The sequence below is a fragment of the Oreochromis aureus genome, linkage group 6 (genome assembly GCF_013358895.1).
Source record: "Oreochromis aureus strain Israel breed Guangdong linkage group 6, ZZ_aureus, whole genome shotgun sequence".
Lineage (NCBI taxonomy): Eukaryota > Metazoa > Chordata > Actinopteri > Cichliformes > Cichlidae > Oreochromis > Oreochromis aureus.
Window position 1 is genome coordinate 9,499,744 of NC_052947.1, and position 23,855 is coordinate 9,523,598.

The window sequence follows — 23,855 nt, forward strand, 5'->3', positions numbered from 1 at the left end:
CAGAAAAGCGGAGATGGATGTTGCAACATTCACAAGAAAGTCTCTCCCTGTTATTTTACAGGGAAATTTGAGTTTGTGGACAAAGACACAGGATGTCCAGCGCCTCCCAGAACTACGTTTGTTACTATAGTAGTACATTTTGTTGGAAAAGTTTGGAATTTGCTGGATAAGGGTAACTCCTGCAGAGTCCATTGTCATTTTCACAATTTTGACCAGGCTTTCAAACATACTTGTGATTTTGGTTGTGATGAATTGTTTACTTACTTAAAAACTGAAATTAAACATATGAATTACGGTTCTGGTTGAGTTACTGCCGCTGAGAGTTTGGTTATGGCGTCAAAAACCACTGAGGTGAAAAAGAATGTCTACATGTGATTTCATCTTGGCAGCTGGGCCCAGTGGCCTAATGGCCAAGGCATCAGCCTCCGGAGCTGGGGATCGTGGGTTCAAGTCCCACCTGGGTCGTCTTACCTTTAAATTGTGGGTTTTAAGCATGAATAGAGTGCCAACACCTAATTAGCATCTTTACACATCAGTCTGATAAATAATGAGTACATTACAAATAGGAAAAATCAAAAATCGTGTCTGTGAAGGTTCTCCCTTATCCAGGTCATCATGGTCTAAGGAGCTTGGAAGCTCCTTAGACTGCAAAATCATGTAACACAATCCCTCCAGCATGTCTTTAGTTTTTCATTTGTTCAGCTAATGCAAACATTAGAATTTTGGGAAACGTGCCTCAGGATTCCTGTATTAATTGTGGCTGACATCGAAATGTCAGCCTTGCATGTCTGTTTATATTTAATGTAAATATTGTTGCTAATGTTTCAAAAAGGCTCAGTACAGACAGGACACACAGGATGGTGGTATCGTAGTTGGAATGAAACGAACCCCATCTGTCCTCCTCTAACTGTTTTCACAGGCAAAGCAAAACATCAGAGCAGCGAGATGGCCGATGTCCATAACTTAATCAACATCTCAGGCCAAGCGAGCTGGCCTGTTCCTTCAGACTCTCTCATCTGATTTATGTGCTTCTACTTTTGAATGAATGTACTGGTTTCTTGTTCCTGTATACAGTATATGCTTAATTGCTTGATCATGATGAGCTAAGCCTCAGTTCACACCTGAAAGTACCTCAGCTGCTCTTTCTACACATCCAGACTTTTGTTTTATGAGAATAAACATATTTTAAGAACATAAACATGCGCAAGGATCTTATTTTGGGACCTCGGGGAGTTTGTGTTGTGTTATGCAGGCTTTTTTTTTTTTATCTCGTGTACACAGCTCACAAGATTTGGTATTTTCAAAGGCATCAGCAGCTGAGGAAAAAAAAAGATTTTAGTCTTTGTTTTATCAGTAGTGTGTAAAATTTGCAAACATAAACCGGAGACCGTCTTGAATTTTGATTATCTTGTCTCACTGTCCTTCTGTTCGTCTCTTTCTATGACACATCACTGTGAGTCAGTATCCCAGCGGGCTGTGCCTCAGCGTCTGGAGTTTGTCTGTCATGTTAGTGACATGTGTCATCACAAACAGCTGATGAAAATGGGTATCAATAAGGAGTAATTATTTTATTCTTCAATTAAATCTCTATTTGCCACTTGTGTGTAATGTCTCCCCCTAATGGTGGCCAGGACGGAATGACTGAAATGTCATGATCTAAAAATCATGCAAACTGGTGTAATTTTTAATGGTGTACAAAAGTGAAATTAAACCTGTGATATCTGTTTTATACATTCAAGACATCAGACATGATTGTCAGTCAAAATACCCTTTAAAGCATGGGCTACAAAATAAATGAATAAAAATAAACAAAATCTGTGAAGGTCAATTATAAACATTATACATTATGGCAACACACCACTGATGGATTGTTCTTCGTGGCCCCCAAAGGCCTGTTTGAGCGCTGTAGCTATGCTTCATAGAGCAGAACTGCTATTATAGTTTACAGCCTAATAAAAGAGCAATTACACTGAAAATGGAAACTTCAAAATATTGAAATATCCCTTGAGGATTAGGGCTCATTTCTTAGATGTGCAGGAGAAACACAAGAGAGGGGGAGGGAGGATGGATGGATGGATGGATGGATAGAGCACTTCCAAATGATGGTAGTTTAATGGAGAAGGACAGAATATCAACCGTCTAGAAAAAAAAATACATAAAACTTTTAATTGGATTCTTATGGCATTCAGTGAAATTAGTATTTGATCCTAAGCTTCTTGCTCACAAGTTGAGGTTGATCATGAGAACGTTGCTGGATCAGCCCGAAACTACAGGGTGGGCCATTTATATGGATACACCATAATAAAATGGGAATGGTTGGTGATATTAAAGTCCTGTTTGTGGCACATTAGTATATGTGAGGGGGCAAACTCCTCAAGATGGGTGGTGACCATGGTGGCCATTTAGAAGTCAGCCATCTTGGATACAACTTTTGTTTTTTCAATAGGAAGAGGGCCATGTGACACATCAAACTTATTGGTAATGTCACAAGAAAAACAATGGTGTGCTTGGTTTCAACGTAACTTTATTCTTTCATGAGTTATTTACAAGTTTCTGACCACTTATAAAATGTGTCCAATGTGCTGCCCATTGTGTTGGATTGTCAATGCAACCCTCTTCACCCACTCTTCACACACTGATAGCAACACCGCAGGAGAAATGCCAGCACAGGCATCCAGTATCCGTAGTTTCAGGTGCTTCACATCTCGTATCTTCACACCATAGACAATTGCCTTCAGATGACCTCAAAGATAAAAGTCTAAGGGGGTCAGATCGGGAGACCTTGGGGGCCATTCAACTGGCCCACGATGACCAATCCACTTTCATCTACGAATGCTCGGACCTGGCACCCATAATGTGCTGGTGCACCATCTTGCTGGAAAAACTCAGGGAACGTGCCAGCTTCAGTGCATAAAGAGGGAAACACATCATCATGTAGCAATTTCAAATATCCAGTGGCCTTGAGGTTTCCATTGATGAAGAATGGACCCACTATCGTTGTACCCCATATACCACACCAAACCATCACTTTTGTTGTTCCAACAGTCTTGGAGGGATCCATCCAATGTGGGTTAGTGTCAGACCAATAGCGGTGGTTTTGTTTGTTAACTTCACCATTCACATAAAAGTTTGCCTCATCGCTGAACAAAATCTTCTGCGTGAACTGAGGGTCCTGTTCCAATTTTTGTTTTGCCCATTCTGCAAATTCTGTGCGCCAATCTGGGTCATCCTCACTGAGATGCTGCAGGGATGGGATGGGATGTTTGACTAATGCCACTAATGCCACTGTCCAGTGACATGCGGTGAGTGCTACGCTGTGGGCTCTTGCTGAATGAAGCTAGGATAGCCACTGATGTTTCTGCATTAGTGACAGTTTTCTTGCGTCCACATTTTGGCAAATCCAACACTGAACCAGTTTCATGAAACTTAGCAAGCAGTTTGCTAACTGTAGCATGGGAGATGGGTGGTCTCGTAGGGTGTCTTGCATTGAAATCTGCTGCAATGGCCCGGTTACTGCATTCACCAGATATCAACACAATTTCGAACTGCTCCTCACATGTTAACCTCTTCAACATGTCAATGGCTGTGAACAAAGAGAAACTTGTAAATAACTCATGAAAGAATAAAGTTACATTGAAACCAAGCACACCATTGTTTTTCTTGTGACATTACCAATAATTTTGATGTGTCACATGGCCCTCTTCCTATTGAAAAAACAAAAGTTGTATCCAAGATGGCCGACTTCTAAATGGCCACCATGGTCACCATCCATCTTGAGGAGTTTGCCCCCTCACATATACTAATGTGCCACAAACAGGACTTTAATATCACCAACCATTCCCATTTTATTACGGTGTATCCATATAAATGGCCCACCCTGTATACAGTAGGATCTCGTTAATGATTTGAAGGCAGTTGGTCCACAGCCATCAAGAAACACACACTAAGGCACATGTACAGGCCTGTTTTATGTTTGCCAGTAAACATCTAAATTATTCAGAGAAGACATTTCTCTTAGGAAGAGAAATGCTGAGTATGACCCAAACAACAGCATCCACACAGTCAAGCACAGAGGTAGAACATTATGCTTTGACCTGTTTTTATGGGTACATAAAAACATGCATGGGGTCATGTACCATAAAGTCATGGATGAGAAACTTCCATGAGTCTTCCAGCCTGACAATAACCCAAAACATGCAACCAGCAAGGCAACAAAAGAGAGGCTAAATAAGAAACACATTAATGTAGGGGCCTACCTAGACCTCAGTCCTACTGAAAATCTGTGGAGGAAGCTGAAGCTTTGTGTTGCCAAGCAGGAGTCAAGAAAGCTAAAGGATTTATAGAGTCTCTGTAAAGACGAGTGGTCCAAAATCCCTCCTGAGATGTGAGAAACCTGGTGACCAACTTCAGGACACTGCTGTGCTTACCAACAAAGGTTTTTCCCACCAAGTACTAAGCTGTGCTTTGCTATGGATTCAAAATACTTATTTGAAAATCAATTTATAAGTTTTGTGTAATGTGTTTTTTGGCAGAGATGGTTAATTTCTTTGGAGTGAGCACAATTACAAATAAATAGATAGATGTTAATATCTGTAATCAAATCTACCTTTTGAGAACATCGCCCTTCATCCCATTAAAAAAAAATCACAGTGACTCATGAGCATCCAGAAACAGGGAGTTATGCCAAACACCTGCTCCCAGTCCCTTTGAGAATGTTGTTGTTATACATGATAAAATCAATTGAAAAGAAAAACCGTCTGTCATGTGAGAGCCCATTAAACCTTGCACCTGGGTCACTCCAAATAAAATCAACCCAATCTGAAACAAGTTGCCACCTGAGCTCCTCAGAATCAGCAGATTTTTCTGTTTTTTTTGTAAGCAGTAGTTTCAGTCGTTTTAATGATGCCACACAATTATTTTCTTAGTAACTGTCCCCCAGAGTCCACAGAGGGGTTGTTTTTAAATTTGGTGCGTTTTAGTTTATCTTGTTTTTCGAATATTTTTGAGCCCTCATCATGTCTTGAGCTGAGGAGTTAGCCACACGACATTGTCATGTCTGCATAATCCCATGTGTTATATCACCATGTGGTACAGTTGTCTGCTCAAAACAAGGTAAATGTCTCTTTGTACCACCTTATTAAAATACCGAACTATTCCATCTCTGTCAAAATAACCATATTTTTAACACTTACGAATGTTGCTTATGACAGCTCATAAAATAGTCCTGCTGTAAACCAACATCGAAAATGTAACTTGTGAAATTGTATCTTGTACCTCCAAAGCATGAAGTTTTACCTCAGCAGGAGCTGCATGGAGGTAAATGTTGCTCACAGACATGTGCACTGTGTGAAGTGTGGATTATGTATTTGTCCCAAATGGTTCGAAAAAAATGTAACATTTTTTGTATATGCAACTCCTACATGATTGATCCTATGTTTTTTCCTCCACTTTTTCTCCAGAATGATCCTATTTTGTTTAACCAAATACTCACTTTTCTGTGTCCTAATTAACAAGGCAACCCTAACCCACCTGCTAGTTATTGCAATTGTGTCTCTTAAGATACTTTAGACACTATGAAGTTTAGATCAGGGGTGTCATACATAAGGTGTGCAGCCAGAATTGATCTGATAAAGTTTTTAATACAGCTCGCTGGACAGCTTTGGAAATGGTGAAAGAAGTCATAGATTTTAACTGTATTGTCACATTAATTTTTTTCCAACTGATATGCTCCCAAGGTCATTCATACCACACCAAAGTAATCTATCTACTATAGAAATTTCTGTTTCTTGCCAGTGGTTCCGCAGTTATAACATTAAGTAAAAAACACCCCCATGTCCTCCCAAAAATAGCAAAAACACTGGACTTCTGTTAATTAACCAGAAAACTTTCAGTTTTATAGTTACAGGGTGGTCTTTGCAATGACCTACCAAAACATTTCTGTAATTTTAAACATTTATTTCTCACAGTTTAAGCTGAAAGAGTTGTGCTGACAGATTTTTCTGTAGTGTAGAATGGCAAACTGTAGGGCACTGAAACCAGCTTAACATCCCTTAATTAGATGATCTTTTCTTTCTCTGGTTCACTTTTTACTATGTTGCAATTAGATACACAAAGACCATATATGAACAAAAGCCATAACTTCCAGGTCCAAAAGGTGCAGCCTTAAAACAACATTCTTTCTAATAACCAGCAGGGGGCGCCTCCTCCGCTGCAAAAACAAGTTGGAGTCTGCAGAAGTACAGGAGTCTCAGTCTCCTCCAAAGTACCCAGCTCGAGGCTAAAAGTACTAAAAGTATAAATAAACTCACGCAGCGAGTATCATGACTGTGGACTTGTCTTGTTACACATCTTTCACATTCATTTTGAATCAGAGATGCAAACACAGAGTATATGAGACTATGTGTGAAGTTTATTATCTTTCAAAAGAGGAAGATTCAGCTTGTAAATGATTTTATCAAGTTCGCTGGGTACAATTTTAAAGCGTTTTTTACTATCATTTATTAGAGGTGTATCATTTCAGTATATTATTACTTTTGGTACTTTGGAAAAAAGCCTTTAACATTTCACAGTTGTTTGGATAAGAACCAGTCTCAGGTCATCTGTGAACACCTTAAGGCATTTTTTAACTCTCTCCCGACTTGGTGTTCTGGTGCAAGTATGACATCAGTGACTCAGGAGCTGCTGATGACCTGCTTTATCCAGTTGGTGAGCCTGGTGATGCGAGTGTAGACACCGTAGTAGTCTGGACGCCCGCAGCCTCTACCCCAGCTCACCACCCCGGCCAGGAACCAGCGACCTGAAGGCTCCTGACACACCAAGGGACCGCCCGAGTCTCCCTAACAGACACAGGTAATGTTGACAAGGCACAAATAAGACTGGGTCTTCACAGCACAGAGGCACCATAATAATTGACATTACTTATAATCACTACAGTGACTCACTATGATGTCATCATCATCATCATCAGCGTAGGTTCTTAGATATGTGGCTTTTAAAACTCATTTTATAACATGGATGTGTTTTTAAAAACTGGGCTAAAATAGAGGAAATAACATTATAGATTTTTTTAATATTTAAAATCTTTATTTATGAGTTTTAATCGGTTTCTCCTTTTTGGTGGTTTTGAGGACATCTGGACAGAGAGTAGGACTATTCTAAGTGATACATAGCATTTTACTTTTATTGCATCATATCAACTTTAAAACACTGCAGGAACTTATTGAATTTAGATTTCTTGTAATATTAGTTATACTAAAGAGAGAATCTCTGCTTTGATTTTACCTACAGTGTCTTGGCAGTTCTACATACACACTTGTGCGGTATCGCCACCCAGCAAACCAAAGTCTGGTCGTCTTTTGGCTTGTTTTGTTCTCCCTTCTTTTTTCAAATGCAGTTAAAGATATTTTAGATGGGAATGGTGAGACTGACAAAACAGTAAGACTGCAGGCTGTAAACAATGTATAGAGCTGAGGGGTTGAAGTGCTAAGTGTTGTGTTGGACATTATGAGTTCCACTTGCTTTTTCATTTTTAGTCATTTGATCCATTTTTGCTGACAAAGTTCAAAGCACATGCAGCTTGTATTTCTTTGTACCTGACATGCATCTTTCCCTCCATTGCGGTAACCGGCACAAAGCATTCTGGGAGTAACCAGGTGTCCGTAGGAACGGATGCAGGATTCCTCGCTAACCAGGCGCACATCAACTTTCTGAAGCACATTACTGGCTGTGCCTGGGAAGAGTAAGAGGACAAAGTGACAGAGGGCAAAAGAATATCCTCTCAGTTCTAATGCTGTTGAGTCTTTGTGCACTGCTTAAGGCCCCAGTAACACCAGCTTAGAGACCCATTAGCAATTGTCTGGAAATGGCCAGTGATGAGGGAAAAACGAGTTTTCCCTGACTGCGAGTGCTTTTGGGAGGTTGTTGCAAAAAGGTATACATTTCTGCACTGACAACCTCCTTTTGATTGTTTTAATTGTCATCACCCATAGTACGCCTGGAAGATGCTAACTAGCATTCAGAGTCAAAGCTGTGTCTTCCCAAACATGTTGGTTTCAGCGGTAAGACACAACTTTTACTGTGAAGGCAAACATTCTCCGTTTTCACTTCCCATCGCACTATTTCAACTTTCACTGTTGACTTGTCTGCAGACAAATCAGCATACTTTCATGCAAACTGCAGCAATCTGCTAGCGAGCAAAGCAATCACAGAGAACATTTTGGTGCAGCACCATTTGCAACAGATATCACCTAACAACACTAACAACACTCTGCAACTTCCAGTGTCCAATAAACGTTCCTAACGTGCCCTTTGTGGGCAGGTGTGAGGGAACCCATTGTGTGCTTGCCCATAGAAAGCTCATATAGGGGTCCTAAAGGGGCAAAGGTGCTGTGGGTCCTGTGTGTGCACAGGTATTTCTACTCTGAGCATTTTAACCACTTTCCTAGAAGACTGAAACAAAAGACAGTTTCATTCAAGCACTTTTTCCTAAAACTAAGTGCTTTGTCTAACATTCCCAGACACACTGTAGACTGAAGTATCCAGTATCCAACCTTCCAGCTGGTATATTACCCATGCTATCTAATGAGGCACAGCCACCCCACTTTGGGCCTACATGGGTATGTCTGTTAGCATATTATTTATATTAATGAAACCACAGAACATGTTTTAGTACACTGCCAGAAATATGAGGAGGCTGAGAAGCTGAGAGAAGGTGATTGATTCAGAACCTCAGAAACGCTGTTCCACGCTGCATACAGTTGGTGGCTGTAATGTACCACAGGGCACAGTTAGGCAGCCCTCTGTGATCCCTGCTACTGGTGTGAAATGTGGGGTACATCTGGGCAGACCACACTTAGCATGCTTTGTGTGGGCAGCTCCTGTTCCCCATAATGTAGAACCCAGATGTGCCATGTTTGCTGGAAAGCCTGGTTGACGTGTCTTCACTTACTAATAATGAACTACAAAAGTCTCCCCTTACGGTAACAAGAAAACACTTTATTCCAATTATAATAATGCAAATGCATTTTAATGCATTCAAATTTACCTTCGATTTTTCTCAGAAGTTGTATTGAAGCGTTGCATGCCAGGATATGTTTTCCCACACGTTCTCTCTCTCTCAGCCTTCTGTTTATTAAGTTCATCGTGATAGCAGAAACCACTTCCACCCACACCACTCCATCTCCTCCTGCCTCTTTAATTTAAATGAGGTTTTTTTTTCCATGTGTGTTTGCTCAGATATCAAAATAGCACACCCACTTGCCTCCACATCGCCAGCTGCACAAAAACTCCCTATATCTCACACGCACTGACAAAAGGATGTTTTTAAAAACCACACAGTCGTTTGGTTTTGAAAATTATGCATCACACTGATAATACATAAGTTGGTAATCATTCTACAACAGGAGTCAAACTTGCTTAAAAGAAAAACTAAAAAGTGTGTGAGTGCTCTTCTTTTTAGAGTAAACCTTCCATTTTTAAAGCAGTAAATGTAGCAGCACTCTAGGACTAGTAGTGTTTATGAAACTGCTCCGTGGGATTTAAGTGTCTTTTAAGGTTTGTTGTTGTGTCTGTGCATAAAGCAGCCTGTAGCTCAATGTGATTTATGATCATGGAGAATGAAAAATGACTGTTTTGAGAGGCAGGTAGCGTAGAGGTCCCCAACCTGAAAACAGCAATCCATTTAAAATGTCAGAAGATAAATTTTAAACCTCTAAGATGTTTGATCATAGAGGAAACTGATTAAACTTTGCTCTAATAAATATGGATGGCCACTTGAGGCTGGCTCTGAAAGCAAGTCAGTTGCCACGGTCTCCTATATTAAACTGCCCAACTTTACAGCAGAAATAAGCATGGAAAAAAAACGGTCTCTGTGGCTGATACTCACTTTTTAAAGGTTTAAAGTTTGGGTTTATTACCGGCACAGCTGCTCTGAACAGCAGATGGCTAGGTTACAGACTGCTAAACCTTATGTCAGCTCGTTCAAGTCACTGAAATGGACCTGTGTCTTTGCAGTTTTATTTCAATATTTTAATGTCATTTCCGGACAAAAAGTAGTCCAGATGGCACGGTACACATGGACAGGTCTCCAGTCCATCATAAGGCCAAAACAGAGAGACAGCCGCACACTCTAAAATCTAACCTACAACCAATTCAAAATCACCAGTTAACCTAATACAAATGTTTTTGGACCGTGGGAGGAAACTGGAGTTTCTGAAAGAAGCCCGTGCAGGCAGTGAGTGAACATGAAAAGCCCCAGCTAACCAGGAGAGTCTAATCAAGACCTGCCAGAGGTGCTTGCTTATAGAGGTTTGTCTGATTTTGGGGGTTTTTCTATACTATTGTAGAATCTTTACTTTACAATATAAAGCACCTTGAGGCGTTAAAGTGTAGCAGATATGGAGGCATTTTGAGAGGTCAAACCAAAAACTTGGAAATTACTGCCATAGCAGGTTTACTGGTTATTAAAAGTGTAGTTTGCCATTCCATACTCTATCTTCTCTGCACATCCTTCAAGCCATCCCCTTCCCTGTTTTCCAAGCTCACCCCCCTCACGGAGTGCCCCCCACCCAGTGACCCAGCAGAGCAGGCCTGGCTCCAGCTGGTGCGTTGGTGGGGGCAAGCAGGTGGGTCGAGCATGCCCAGCCAGCAGCGCAGCGGCGGGCCGGTCCAGCTTGAGCAGGGCCAGGTCGTAGTCGTGGGACTCATCGTCATAGTAATGATGAAGATGGATGCGTTGAACCCGTGCCACCTCCTCTGTAGGGCTGCTGCGGTTGAGCAGAAGTTTGCCAAGGTAGACTGTCCACACTGAGGGGGAGTAGAGACTGCAGCAGAAGCAGAACACAAAGAGGTCAAATGTGTTATAGAGCCAATAAGAAAGCTTATTTTTTTCCCTGAGCTATTTAAAAAGAAAACACCCACACAGTTAGCAGTATTAACTCATGCCAAGAAATATGTTTATACTTTTTCAGCTTTTTTATCTTCCTCATCCACAGACTCTGAAGGCTGCATAAGCTTTTAATCACTATGCAAGAAAATTAAGCAGAGAAGAATAAGTAATGCTCTAGAGGATGCTGCAGCTATAGTTTTGGCGATGGTCCAGATTGTGGGTTTGAAAAACACAAGTGTATACAAATACATAAATACTCTGCCTCTGACTCAGACAGGCTGTCACAGTTAAACCCCGGTCAGCAAAGATGCAACCGAAGGACTGCATGAGGAAGCAGCAGCAGAAATAAACTTGATTTATAAAAACACGACTAAAACGCTCCATCAAAGTCACGGCAGACGAAGACAATATTTTAATCTTTACACAACAGAGAGCGTCTGGTTGTCTTCCTTTTAGCAGCACTTTCTAACATTTAACTCATCACACCACTTCCTTCCTTCTCGTTTCCTGCCCTTACCGGTCGTCATAGAAACAGTGGGCAGCCGACAACACCCACTGACTGGCGATTAAAGCGCCACCACAGATGTGGTTACCCCGCACCTGCAGGCTGGCCTGCCATGGCCACTCCCCCTCTGAGGCGTCCGTTCCCCCAACAATGCGGCTGGAGAACTGCCTCAGGCCGCACTCTGGATACACACACACAGGTATGTTTAAACACACTGATGCGCGCAGTGTGTGCTAATACATTTCAAATAAAATGCTCAAGAGTTATTGAAACAAATTCTCTGACATAGAAGCACACAGAGGTCTCAAAATTTAAATGTAATACAATTAAAACAATGAGAATAAAGTGGGAAAGTTAGAAGGTGTTAGGTGTTCGAGTCTTCTTACCACAATGTTTCTCATCGGAGGCGTCAGGGCAGTCAGTGACAAAGTCACACTCAGGATTTGGTTTCTTCAGACACGTTCCGTCGGCACACACATAGGTCATATCTGTACACTGCACGCCTGGGCATGGACACAAGTATAAATTCATATTTAATGCCTTTCCATTAAACAATAAAGTTCAGGAATCTCAGAGTTGGCTGATTTTCTAATAGAGCCTGTGTACAGTTTTGTGTCTACTTCCTTTATCAGTTCGGCTTGAAGCTAAAAGGAACCAACATGCACGTGATGCCTGTTACTGTTGAGATGTTCAGGACAAAGTCATTTGGATCTTCCAAAAGGATGCAGGACAAGATAAAAACAGGCCACTACATCTTTCATTGAAAACAGTTTTTGGCTGTCCCTGTGGCAGCAGGCAGGCAGGGTTTGATCCTGCCGTGGGCGCTTTGTTGCATGCAACCCACACCTTCCTATCCTCCACCTTCATGCATCTTTCTAACTGTCACCTTCTAATTAAAAAGCCAGACACCTCAGAGATAGACGTCAGAAAAGTATTTGAACGACTGAATGAATCGATGATTTAAAATGATGTCTGGGTGGTTACATCTTAAAGCACACTTTTTTATAAGCTAAGCATTTTAAAAGGTGAATGGAGGCTTTGGTTAACATTTCATTATACAGCACACAGAAAATGTAGTGTTAGAGGCATCTGACTACATATATTCCAAAAAGGGGGATTGTAGTGATTTTTCCAACTACCTTTTGCCGACGGCTGTGGAAGTATTTTATGTGTGAAAAGAAGGACACTTGCAGCCTGTTACCTTCAGTGCAGTTCATCTCATCGGTAGCTTCAGGGCAGTCTGGGTGTTGGTCACACACTTTGTAGTAGTCCACACACTGACTGTCCTCTGGACATTTGTATTGTGCCACACATACTGAGAGACACACATGTAAACACTACATTCAGAACCATTCACTGACAAAATATTGTAGAAAAACTCAGACGTGTAACATGAGTTAGCCCACTGTGCTTCTTATTTACAAATTAAAACGTATTTTGATTGTGTCGCAGTAGATAATGAATAGCTTGATTTAATGTATGTTGGATTATGTTTATTAGGGGAAAAGCAAAGGAGGAGTTTTATTAAAGAGTACATTTGAAAAAGTTTTTAAATAAAGTGCTTTTGATGCTTTTGTATAACAGAAATATGCAGTAAATATGTCTGAATTTTCATGTGTTATCTTTATGTGGTTAACATATTTTACTTTCTGTAAATTAGTATATTATCAGCAGTAGTCTTTGCCATGAAAAAGTCTTTGTCGCTTCCAGATTTTGGGTGTTATGTTTTTGCATGTTTGTCATAGTTAAATGTTAGATAACCTGAGTAAATTCAAAATGCAGTTTTTAAATGATGATGATTTTATTCATTAATGGAAAAAAGCCATCCAAACCTACCTGGTTTGGATAAACCTAGCAATAAATCAAGTGTCCGTTCAGCCTGAGTGGTTCAGGATAGTCGGTCAGATATTCGCCTTCAGGATCTTCGGGCAGAGAGCAGAATCCATGGTTCCATCAGTTACAGCAAGTCATCGAGCAAAGCAGCCCAGACCATCACTCTACCACCAACCGCCATGTTTGACTGTTAGTATGATGATGTTTTCATGAAATGCTGTGCTAGTTTTACACCAGATGTAAACCTTGGCAAATGTCAGACGAGCCTTTGTGTTCTTTTTGCTCAGCTGTGTTTTTCTCCTTGATCTCTCCCATGGATGCCATTTTTGCCCAGTTTCTTTCTCATTGTTGAATCATGAACTCTTTCCTTAACTGAGGCAAATGAGTCCTGCAGTTCTTTAGATGTTGTTTGAGGTTCTCTTGTGGCCTCCTGAATGAGTCTTCGATGCACTTTTGGAGTAATTTTGGTAGGCCAGCCACTCCTCGAAAGGTTCACTGTTCCAAGGTTTCTCCTTTTGTGGATATGACTCTCACTGTGGTTTACTGTGAGTCCCAAAGCCTTAGAAATGGCTTTCCAACCCTTTCCAGACTGACAGATGTCACTGACTTTGTCTCTCACCTTTTTTTTTGATGTGTTACTTCGTCACACAAGGCCAGGAAGGTTTAGATAGCTTTTTCGCTTAATAAATGAAGCCATCATTTAAAACCTGCATTATGCATTGAAACTGGTTATTTTTGTTTAATATTAAAATTCTCTTGATGATCTGAAACATTTAGGTGTTAAAAAATGTGCAAAAACAAAAAAATCAGGATGGGGATGAAACTTTTTTCACAGCACTGAATCAATAGTGAACACTTGACCTCAGTCAAACCACTGATAGAACTGTAGCTTGACAGGCTGCCAGCACTCACAGGTTTTAAAATTAGAGATTCTTTCTGCCTTCCAAGTGCTTTCATGCGATTTTTAAAGAGTAGGCCCATCAGATCAGATCAACATCACCCTTGGATTTAAAGCCAGCCAGCTTTCATTAGCAACACTCTGATAAGGCTTACATATCTGATGTTTTTCTGGAACAGTTCTACTCTCATGCATGTCATATAAATCTGGCAGTTTTGGCTCTCCAGTGTCACAAGTGGCCTCACCAAGAGGTTAGTGGCTGATAGACAATAAATTCAACATTATTTTAAGTAGAATGGGCACATTTAGTATGTGTCACATTCAGTATTTGAGCACCCTCTAAATGTGAAGGGAGAATTGTTTCTGTTTGGAGTTCTGTATATACCACAGTTTCTCTCATCCAGGCCATTGGGACAGTCCTTGATTCCATCACAGATGGGCACGCAGAGACCATTCACAGTGCACAGGAACTGTCCTGGGCAAGCTATAAAACACACAAATACACACAGAGCTCAAAACTATGCTGAGAAAAGGTCACAAAATGACATCCCAATACTTTCATCAGCATTTCATGGCTGTCAGTTCCAGCATCCACAACTCACGATCTGACAGGTTGAAGACGCTGTATTGCAGCTGAAGGCCCGGCCCTGTGAGTGACACCTCAGATGTCATGAAGATAGTGGTTGTCATAGAGAGCAGGAAGAGACGTTCGCTGTAGGGCTGCAGAGCTCTGGTGCCACACAGTCTGAGAAAGGAGAGGGAGGGTGAAACTGAAGGGAAGTGTCCCTGAAGGCATCACTTCTCCACTTGTACAAGCAACTACTGATTTGTTTATTCCTGATTAAATAAAGGAAGTAATGGATTTGTGAGTTTAAAAAAACATTTAAAAAAATGTAAATTGCATATACTGGAATTAAAATGCCCTCAAACATAAAGGGGATTTGGTTGGCTTGTGTGGTACAACACTGCCCCCTGTTGTTCAGTAGGGAACAAAATCCTCTCATGGTCTAAATACATTTTACTGAGGCTAAGAAGAAGTAGAACTCAGCACCTGTGCATTACACAGAAAGACGAAATGCTTTACACATGACTATTTGCTAAAGAGGGAACTATTTGAAAGCATGACCTGTTATATCAGTTATGATGAGGATTTGTGTTATGTTGGGCTATCTAAAATTTTCTTTTTGTGTGTTTAAACATGAACAATAAGTTCCAGAATAGGCACTAACGTTGCTTCACTGGGCAGAAAAAGGTCTTTGTGGCACAGCTTACCTGCGATTCTGGATGACCCACTGTCCCTGGGTACAGGCCTGGTTGTAGCTGGCTCTGCTTAGCTCATAGCCCTCAAATGTCAAACACAAGCCCATCCCTGCACTGGGCATCTGAAATCACACACAGGACAGTAAATGTATCCATCAAGTCATTTTCTTAACAGGTTCTTTACTATAATACGAGTTACCTTTAGTGATTCAAAGTTTGATGTGGATCATTTGATGATAAATAAAATAATCAATCAAGGTGTGGATCAATAAAAGATGCATGGCTGAAGGAGAGGCTTACAGTAAAGCTCCAGGTACAGTTGGTGTCAGGAGGGTAGTAGCTGGGAAAGAAAGGTGTCTTTAGTGTCCCTTGGACCCCTGATACTGCCTCCAGCTGTATAGTGGAATTACAGTCTAATAATGATGAAGACACAAAGCAAGAAAGATTGTTCAATCCACAATATAATCATTTCATGTCAATATATACAGAAAAGAAGGGGGAAATCATGAATATAGCAGGATCCACACACGATTGATTTCTACCATGTCTTTCTGAACTTGATTGATTGTTGGTTTTGTAAGACCAAGATACAAGATAGATTGCCATAAAAATACATGAGGATATTGATATCTGTGCTGCCCAGAGACTAAATCCCACTCACTCTGGTCATTCCTGTAGCTATTGCACAACTAACCGGTCAATAATTTCATTTATAGTGTGACATATCTAAACATCTATTGGACAGAATACCAAAAAGTTTTCCAGATGATGTAACATAGTCACTTGGGGTATCACCTGAAATTTTTTAGTGCCACCAAAAAGTTGACATCGGTATTTTCAGTTGACATTTGCATCCTTTTTACTTGATTTATCAAACTGACATTAGCCGCATGTTAGGATGTTGACTTTTAGTCAAATTATTGTATGATACATTTTTTACCAGAGAGAAGTGCAAAACATTCAGGTAGGCTTACCGTGGTGTTCCCAAGCCTGCACAGACAAAGAAAAGGATTCCTTGTAATTGTATAGACCCTGTTTCCAAACCACCGTCATCCACTCTCCTGATGACAGGACACGGACCACGTGCTCATGTCTGCTGCAGCCATACACACTGGGTGATAATAACGTGTTAGTATGAGTTTATATTTTGGTCATCTATAACAGGAACTATAGAGGCCTAGATGTATGTAAATCATCCTCTTTTAAAGGTCATGCCAATATTTTGTGGTTTTTAAATATTCATGGCACTTCACATTAATGCCTCACAGTGCTGTGTATCAGTCTAAATATACTTGTATTGTTAGGAGAGACTCACGATGTGATGAGATGATTATCAGCAGGGGTGAGCGAGTTGTACACCAGCAGTCTGTCACTGCACTCGGGAAGCAGCCACTCCATATGGAGCTCAAGCTGGGAGCCTGGGGTGGTCTGGAGGTGCCACAGACAGGAGGAACGCTGTGTGTTAGGGCCACGGAGCAGAACGGGGCTGCTGGACACCACCTTTTGATAGCGGTAGCAGTCTTGGAGCAAAAAAGCCAAGAATTAAAGTCAGAACTGAGTCTGCATTTTTGTGCACAGATGATGGGATTTGTAAATGTTAAACTTCAATGACTTTTGTTTCTATGGTTTAACTTAAGCTGGTAGGGTTTGATGACATCACGCTAAATATAAAGTTTTACTTTGACTTTAGATATGGAGCTATTACATTAAAAGGAATTGTTTAAAAAGCAATAATTAAAAGATCAATTAACTAAACTAGAACAATGGGCCATATAAAAGTATAACACAAGAGAAAATCAGTTTATAGTGTTTGGTGTCTGTGCTAATAAAACTGCTAACATTAGCATTCAAGCTAACTAGCATAAAACCTACAAAACTTTTTGCACTTCTTATCTTCCAAACCCAACAATATATAAATAGCTTATTAATGTTAAATGAATTTAACTTAGACATTCACTGAGCACCCAGATACTATTAGCACTAGTTAACAGTTTACATTAACATTTACATTCCATTAACATTACTAAAGATTTTCACAGAAAATATCTTATATCTTAGCCATCTGAATCAGAACATTTACTTTTGTAAGTTAAATATTTTGTTAGCAAATTTAAATAATTCAGTTGTTAGTTTGTATCCAAGTTACATTGTTTTTATCTTATTATTAATCCCCTTTCAAAACATTTTAAAATCATTTCAAAATTCAACATATAAACTACTTGTACTATTATGTAGTTAAACTCTAAGCATGATCAATGAGTGCCCCTCTAAGCAAATCAAGAAAAGGGTATTAAATGTTGCCAATTAAATAATGATGCAACCTAATAAAGGTGGAGTTCAAATGTCAAAATAAGGCTTTAAAATGTTTTGGCTTTCACCCCAAAATGATATTTGTTCGGTGAATTAGGTATACAGTATAATAAATTAAATTATACTGAGAAGCATGCTCAACATAAAATCCTGTTTACCTCTGTTCCCATGAGTTACTTTATTTCTTGTCAAATGTACAGTGGACTGTGCCACTTGTAATTAAAGTTCCGGTACATGAATGAATTAATACAAAACAAGAAATTATAAACAAACTGAAATAAAAACTGATACCAAATGAGGCTTTCAAAAGTTTTACAACTTTGGGGTCAGTTTCTGTAGGGAGCAGAACACAAAGAAACAGAAATTAAATTAAATGTACATTAAATTTAAATATTTCTTTAGCTGTTTTTCTGCCCATTTTCGTCCTCTCACCACTGACAGATAGTGTAGGGAGATGGAACAGGTATCCATCAAAGCTGGCTGTCTCTTCCACCTTTGACCTGCTGTACCCCTTCAGGCCCTCCACCAGGCTCCTGCTGACCTTCTCCAGCGTGACTCCATCAGCATGGCTGCTGGGTATGTTCAGCATTATCCAGAAGTGAGCCACAACACTTCCTTCCCTGCAGAGACAAAAACACAACCAAGACTCAAAGAAAGACCAGTCAAAAGTTTGGACACACCTTCTCATGTAATGTTTTTTCTTTATTTTCATGTCTATTCATGTTGTACATTCTCACTGAAAGCATCAAAACTATGAATGAGCATATGAAATTATGTAGGAAACAAAAAAGTGTGAAATAACTCAAAACACTTTTTATATTTTAAATTCTTCTAAATAGCCACCCTTTGCTATGATTACTGCTTTGTGCACTCTTGGCATTCTCTCGATGAGCTTCATGAGGTCGTCACCTGAAATGGTTTTCCAACAGTCTCATCCCAAATCATCCTGATTGGGTTTAGTTTATGTGACTGAGGAGAGACCAGGGCAGCACTTCATCACTCTGTTTCTTGGTCAAATAGCCCTTACACAGCCTGGAGGTGTGTTTGGGGTCATTGTGCTGTTGAAAACGAAATTATGGTCAAAATAAAGGTAAACTGGATGGGATGTAATGTCGCTGCAGGCTGCTGTGGTAGCCGTGCTGGCTCAGTGTGCCTTCAATTTTGAATAAATCTCCAACAGTGTCACCAGGAGAGCACCCACACACCATCAGACCTCCTCTGCAATGCTTCACGGTGGGAACCATGCATGTAGAGACCATCCATTCACCTTTTCTGCACAAAGACACAGCAGGTGGAACGAAAGCTCTCAAGTTTGGACTCATCAGACCAAAGCACAGATTTCCACTGGTCTAATGTCCACTCCTTGTGATTCTTCAAATCTCTTGCACTTGTTGCTTGGTTCTTAGCAGTTATTTGACCATTAAGGCCTGATTCACACAGTCTGCTCTGAACAGTTCATGTAGAGATGTGTCTGCTACTGGATCTCTGTGTGGAATTTATCTGAGCTCTGATCTGAGTGGCTGTTAACTTGTGATTTCTGAGGCCTGTGATTCAGATGAATTATCCTCAGCAGCAGAGGTGACTCTTGCTCTTCCTTTCCTTGGGCGTCCTCATGTGAGCCAGTTTCTTTGTAACGCTTGATGGTTTTTGCAACTGCACTTGGGGACACTTAAAGTTTTCGCAAGGACTGACTGACCTTCAGTTCTTAAAGTAATGATGGAGTGTCGTTTCTCTTTACTTAGCTGATCGGTTCTTGCCATAACATGAATTCTAACAGTTGTCACATAGGACTGTCAGCTGGGTACCAACCTGACTTCTGCACAACACAACTGATGGTCCCAACCTCATTAAGAAGGCAAGAAATTGCACTAATGAGCCCTGACAAGGCACACCTGTGAAGTGAAAACCATTTCAGGTGACGACATCATGAAGCTCAGTGAGAGAAGGCCAAGGGTTTGCAGCGCTGTCAACAAAGCAAAGGGCGGCTACTTTCAGGAATCTAAAATATAAAACAGGGGTCCCCAATCAAAGTCCGCGAGGGCCGGTGTCCCTGCAGGTTTTAGATCTCACCCTGGGTCAACACACCTGAATAACATGATTAGCTCATTACCAGGCCTCTGGAGAACTTCAAGACATGTTGAGAAGGTAATTTATCCATTTAAATCAGCTGTGATGGATCAAGGACACATCTAAAACCTGCAGGGACACCGGCCCTCGTGGACTGGGATTGGGGACCCCTGATATAAAACATAGTTAAATATATTTACCAACTTTTTTTTCCTACATAATTCTATATATCTTGCTTCATATATATGTCTTCAGCATGTATCTACAATGGTAGAAAGTAGTAAAAATAAAGAAAAACCATTAAATGAGAAGGTGTGTCCAAACTTTTGACTTCTAGTGTTTTGCTGTCTTTACTGATTGGGAGTATTTGGTGCCTATGGCTTCGTGTTGTCATAAGTATGCTTGTTTGTGCAGGTATGTGGTGAAATACCAGAAATGACAGTTTCTTAAATAGTCATAGTGTTTCACTTGTTTGGCCCCAAAAGCAACTTCCCGGCTAAAATGTCCAAATTTACAGTATAAATAAAAAGAAAAATAAAAGAAAAATAAAACAACAACATCTGAACAAGGTGAATTCTGAAATCTACAGTCAGTCTAAAGTCTGTAATCTATCATTTTAAGGTTGCCATGTCGAGCTTTTTGTATACAGTCTATGGAAACAGGCATGACCTGCAATATAGTTGGTACTTTTACCTCATGATCTTGGGTCGATTATAATATACCTAAAACTGTTGGTGAGATAAAGTTGATCATGTTCAGTTTTTGTCAGTTCAGAAAGTGGTAGCTTATATTCTGAACTTGTTGAAACACATCAGTATTGTAGCAGTTAGCATAAAACACCAACCACTACAAAGAAACAACTGGTGGCTGCTCCCTTATTCACAACAGAGTAAAAGCTCATGTTAAAGCCACAAAGATATTTTTCTGAGGTTAGTTTTACACACACAAAAAAATGTGCAGAACAGTGTAAATTTAAAAATATACTTAAAGCTTATCAGTAGAAAATATCCTCTTGTTGACAAAAACTTGAACTGAACTTGGAGTCTTGATGGCACAATATTCACTACTTATCAACCTAATTCAAGGCTCAATTTGTATTTTAGAATCACTGCTGGCGCCTAGTCTACCACTAAACTACACAACCGCTCCATTCCTGTTATTATGACTGTGACTATGTGAAGAAAAAATGTAATGTACATACCCAAAGGCAAACACAGTGGTGCAGTTGAAGTATCGAGAAAGACTCGAACCTTTCATAATATTCTCTACCTGAAAGAGAGAAAAACTATCAGCTGTTCACATCAAATCATTCAGGTGGAGGATGGTAGTGTTCCTGTCAGTACACATGCACTATATGTACGATATACTGCCAAACACAGCCTCCTGGATGCTAATTTATAATGTATTGTTTCTGCTGTCCTATGTGGTTCTTTATGGCGTAGTCACCAGTTAATCTGACTACAGTCTGCTCTTCTTCTGTTCTGGTCTATGGCTTACTAGTGTAATGTACTTTAATGATAACAACTGTTTATGGTAATATTTATTATTTCATCTACAGTGCCTAAACAAACTTGCTAAGCGTTATTTGTTTCAGTCCCTTTTTTGTTATTGTTCACTTGTTAAGATTACATTGTGAAAATTACTGGAAAAACAGAAAGCCTTTGAAACTGACAGGATCACCTATGAAGTGATCTAAATGATTGTTTAGGACATCTGCGTCAGAGGGATTCGTGGTCCCTGCTCACCATCCTCTCGACGCCCTTGGCTTCTTTCTTGAAAACGGGACTGTTGTGAGAGGACAGATCAGTAGAGAAGTTCCTGTTGAGGATGGATAAGTAGGCAGTGTACTGCTGCTGGACACGAGCCTCTAACACCCAAACCTTGTACTCTGTTACAGAAATGTGGAACAACACAGCATAAAGAGACTAGAAATGAAATTACAGAAATTAAAGACATCAAAGAGTAACTGTGATGCTATCACAATACATAATAACAGTAGCACAGTGATTCTTGATCTGTCGTATGATAATGATCCATGGGACAGCCCAGCTGTGCTAAGAATAGGTATGAAAGGCAAGAAAAAAGGAAAGTGGAAAATGTTTACTCACTGTATTTCAGTATGAGTGTGTGGTACCATTATAAATATAGCATGTCTGATTTGCTTTCCCTAGCTGTCTGTGAGTTTCTGCTTCTTTACCACATCCTTGTCAACCTAATTCAAGCCTTACATTCACAGCTGGTACCTGCTCAACCACTAAACTACACTACCACACAGAGGACAATAAAAACTCTTATAATTTTACACACTAACTCTAAGTTCCATCCATCCATTCACTTCTACTTACCCTTTTCAGGGTCACAGGGCTATCATATCCCAGCTCCCTGTCCAGGTCCCCCTCTGTTGCAGGGCTAACACACAGAGACAGACAACCATTCGCACTCACATTCACACCCATGGGCAATTTAGATCAATCTATTAAGCCAGAGGGAACCCATGCCCACGCAACACAGCCTGATGGTGGAATTGAACTCAGGACCTTCTTGCTGTGTGGCAACAGTGCTAACCACCGCTGCCTAACTCTAAGTTAGTTTGCAAAATTTCATGACTAGATGTCACTAAATTACAGATCGTGGTCAACTGAATTCAGTTTCCTTACTCCTCCCGATACCAATGCATGACCCCGGCTTCTGTAGTCACTGTAGGACCAAAATGTTTTAGTCAGCCGAGAGAGAACTAAAATATTACATTTAGATAGTACTCCATAACGGCTGCATTGTCAATGGTGTATGTCAGTAAAATATTATTTGGTATTTTATGTTTGGCAATTGGAAGAGTTGGCCTTGGTTCAGAATGTAATTCCTGTTGGCGTGTTGCAAATTTGATCTGGCTGCAAAGCATTTAAATGTTTCTCCAAACAGCAATTCTACAGGGATCCAAACGTATGGTGTTCTGGTTTGGGTCTTTAAACTATATCCCAATAAGCAGTACTATTACGCCACCAGCTTCTCATGCACATGATGACTACTATCCTCAAATAATCCTCATGACTTGACAGTTATTTGAAACTGAGCATGTTGCAAAAGATCATAGGTAAACATGCAAACCACATTTTGTAGATGCTGTATACATGTGGCCACTCACACAGCATTGTCATTGTCAGTAGCACAACTTGAGATTAAAATATTAACAAAATGAGAGACAATGTTTTGCTCACCCAGGAAATACCAAGCCAAAATTGCTGCTGCAACTATAAGGATGACAATGAGGATGATGAGGAAGGCAAGGACACACTTGCACTTGCAGGACCGAGACTTCCTAGTGGGCGGACCCACAGTTTGTGTAGCAGCTCCCACCTGAAAACAAAAGCTTAACATGATCTACAAAGAATCTGACAGAGACAGTCCCAATGCTGTGGCATCTTTGGTTTAGAGAAAAATTAAAATGTAGTTAATCATTTAGTTAACCTCTAACTTGGTTTTTCAGTAAGTTATGTTTGGGAAGTATCAATTTGTTTAAAATTTTATTATATTTATTTTTTTTTAAGTATTAGATATCTGCAAATCCCAGTCAAACACACCTGATTGTTACAAAGCATATTGACACAGTTTATGGAAACATGTATGAACCTGCATCAGTCATGGCATTCAAAGCAAAGGAGCCTCCATTTTGAAAGGTCTTGTGCATTCTCTAAAACACGCATTTACTCTAAAAATTGTCAGATACGCAAAAATCCCTACAAAGGACATAGATCAGAGTGCATTGCTGCGGTTTTAACATTTCAGTATTACTGACCCCATTGCTTAGAGAAACATCTGTGATCCCCTGGTCACAGGAAATTGACTTCTTTGACCCGTGGCCAAGCGCCATTGCATTACACCACATTTCTTGGTCCTTGAGAAATCATCTTGACATCTATGAGGGTTCGCTGAGTTCTGAATTTCCAACCAAAAGTCTTTTACCAGCCATCTTTGGTAATCACAGAGCCGCACATGTTGCTCTGACAGACAAAGAGCAGTCTCCTTTCTGTTTGTAAGTCCAAAGGTTCAAAAAAAGACAGTCAATATTTCCCAAAGCTCGTTTGGCTTCAGCATGTCAC

The 23,855-nt window shown here is 40.2% G+C and overlaps 1 protein-coding gene and 1 non-coding gene across 2 annotated transcripts; one reads left to right on the top strand and one right to left on the bottom strand.

Annotated features, from left to right (window-relative positions):
- Positions 1-392: 392 nt before the first annotated feature.
- trnar-ccg lies at positions 393-465 on the top strand. Its single transcript has one exon. It is a non-coding gene; the product is annotated as a tRNA-Arg (tRNA).
- Positions 466-6,389: 5,924 nt separating this feature from the next.
- LOC116329129 (transmembrane protease serine 6) lies at positions 6,390-23,802 on the bottom strand. The gene is made up of 18 exons (XM_031751089.2): positions 23,552-23,802; positions 22,974-23,112; positions 21,504-21,646; positions 20,960-21,027; positions 18,124-18,311; positions 17,983-18,024; positions 16,697-16,901; positions 16,356-16,492; positions 15,682-15,794; positions 15,394-15,503; positions 14,724-14,866; positions 14,507-14,605; positions 12,592-12,705; positions 11,777-11,893; positions 11,403-11,571; positions 10,543-10,820; positions 7,593-7,729; positions 6,390-6,836 (listed from the first exon to the last, which is right to left on the bottom strand). Exons 1-18 carry the CDS (start codon positions 23,639-23,641, stop codon positions 6,672-6,674), a joined length of 2,457 nt encoding a protein of 818 aa, XP_031606949.1. The 5' UTR covers positions 23,642-23,802; the 3' UTR covers positions 6,390-6,671.
- Positions 23,803-23,855: the final 53 nt, after the last annotated feature.

Bases quoted from the DNA above. Each gene is read 5' to 3' on its own strand.
- LOC116329129 (XM_031751089.2), bottom strand. From the start codon at position 23,641: ATGTGGTGTAATGCAATGGCGCTTGGCCACGGGTCAAAGAAGTCAATT. The intron at 11,894-12,591 runs GTAACAGGCTGC...GTCCATGCCCAG, and splicing joins TGAGATGAACTGCACTGAAG to GCGTGCAGTGTACAGATATG. The intron at 6,837-7,592 runs GTACAAAGAAAT...TGTGTCTGTTAG, and splicing joins GAGGGAAAGATGCATGTCAG to GGAGACTCGGGCGGTCCCTT.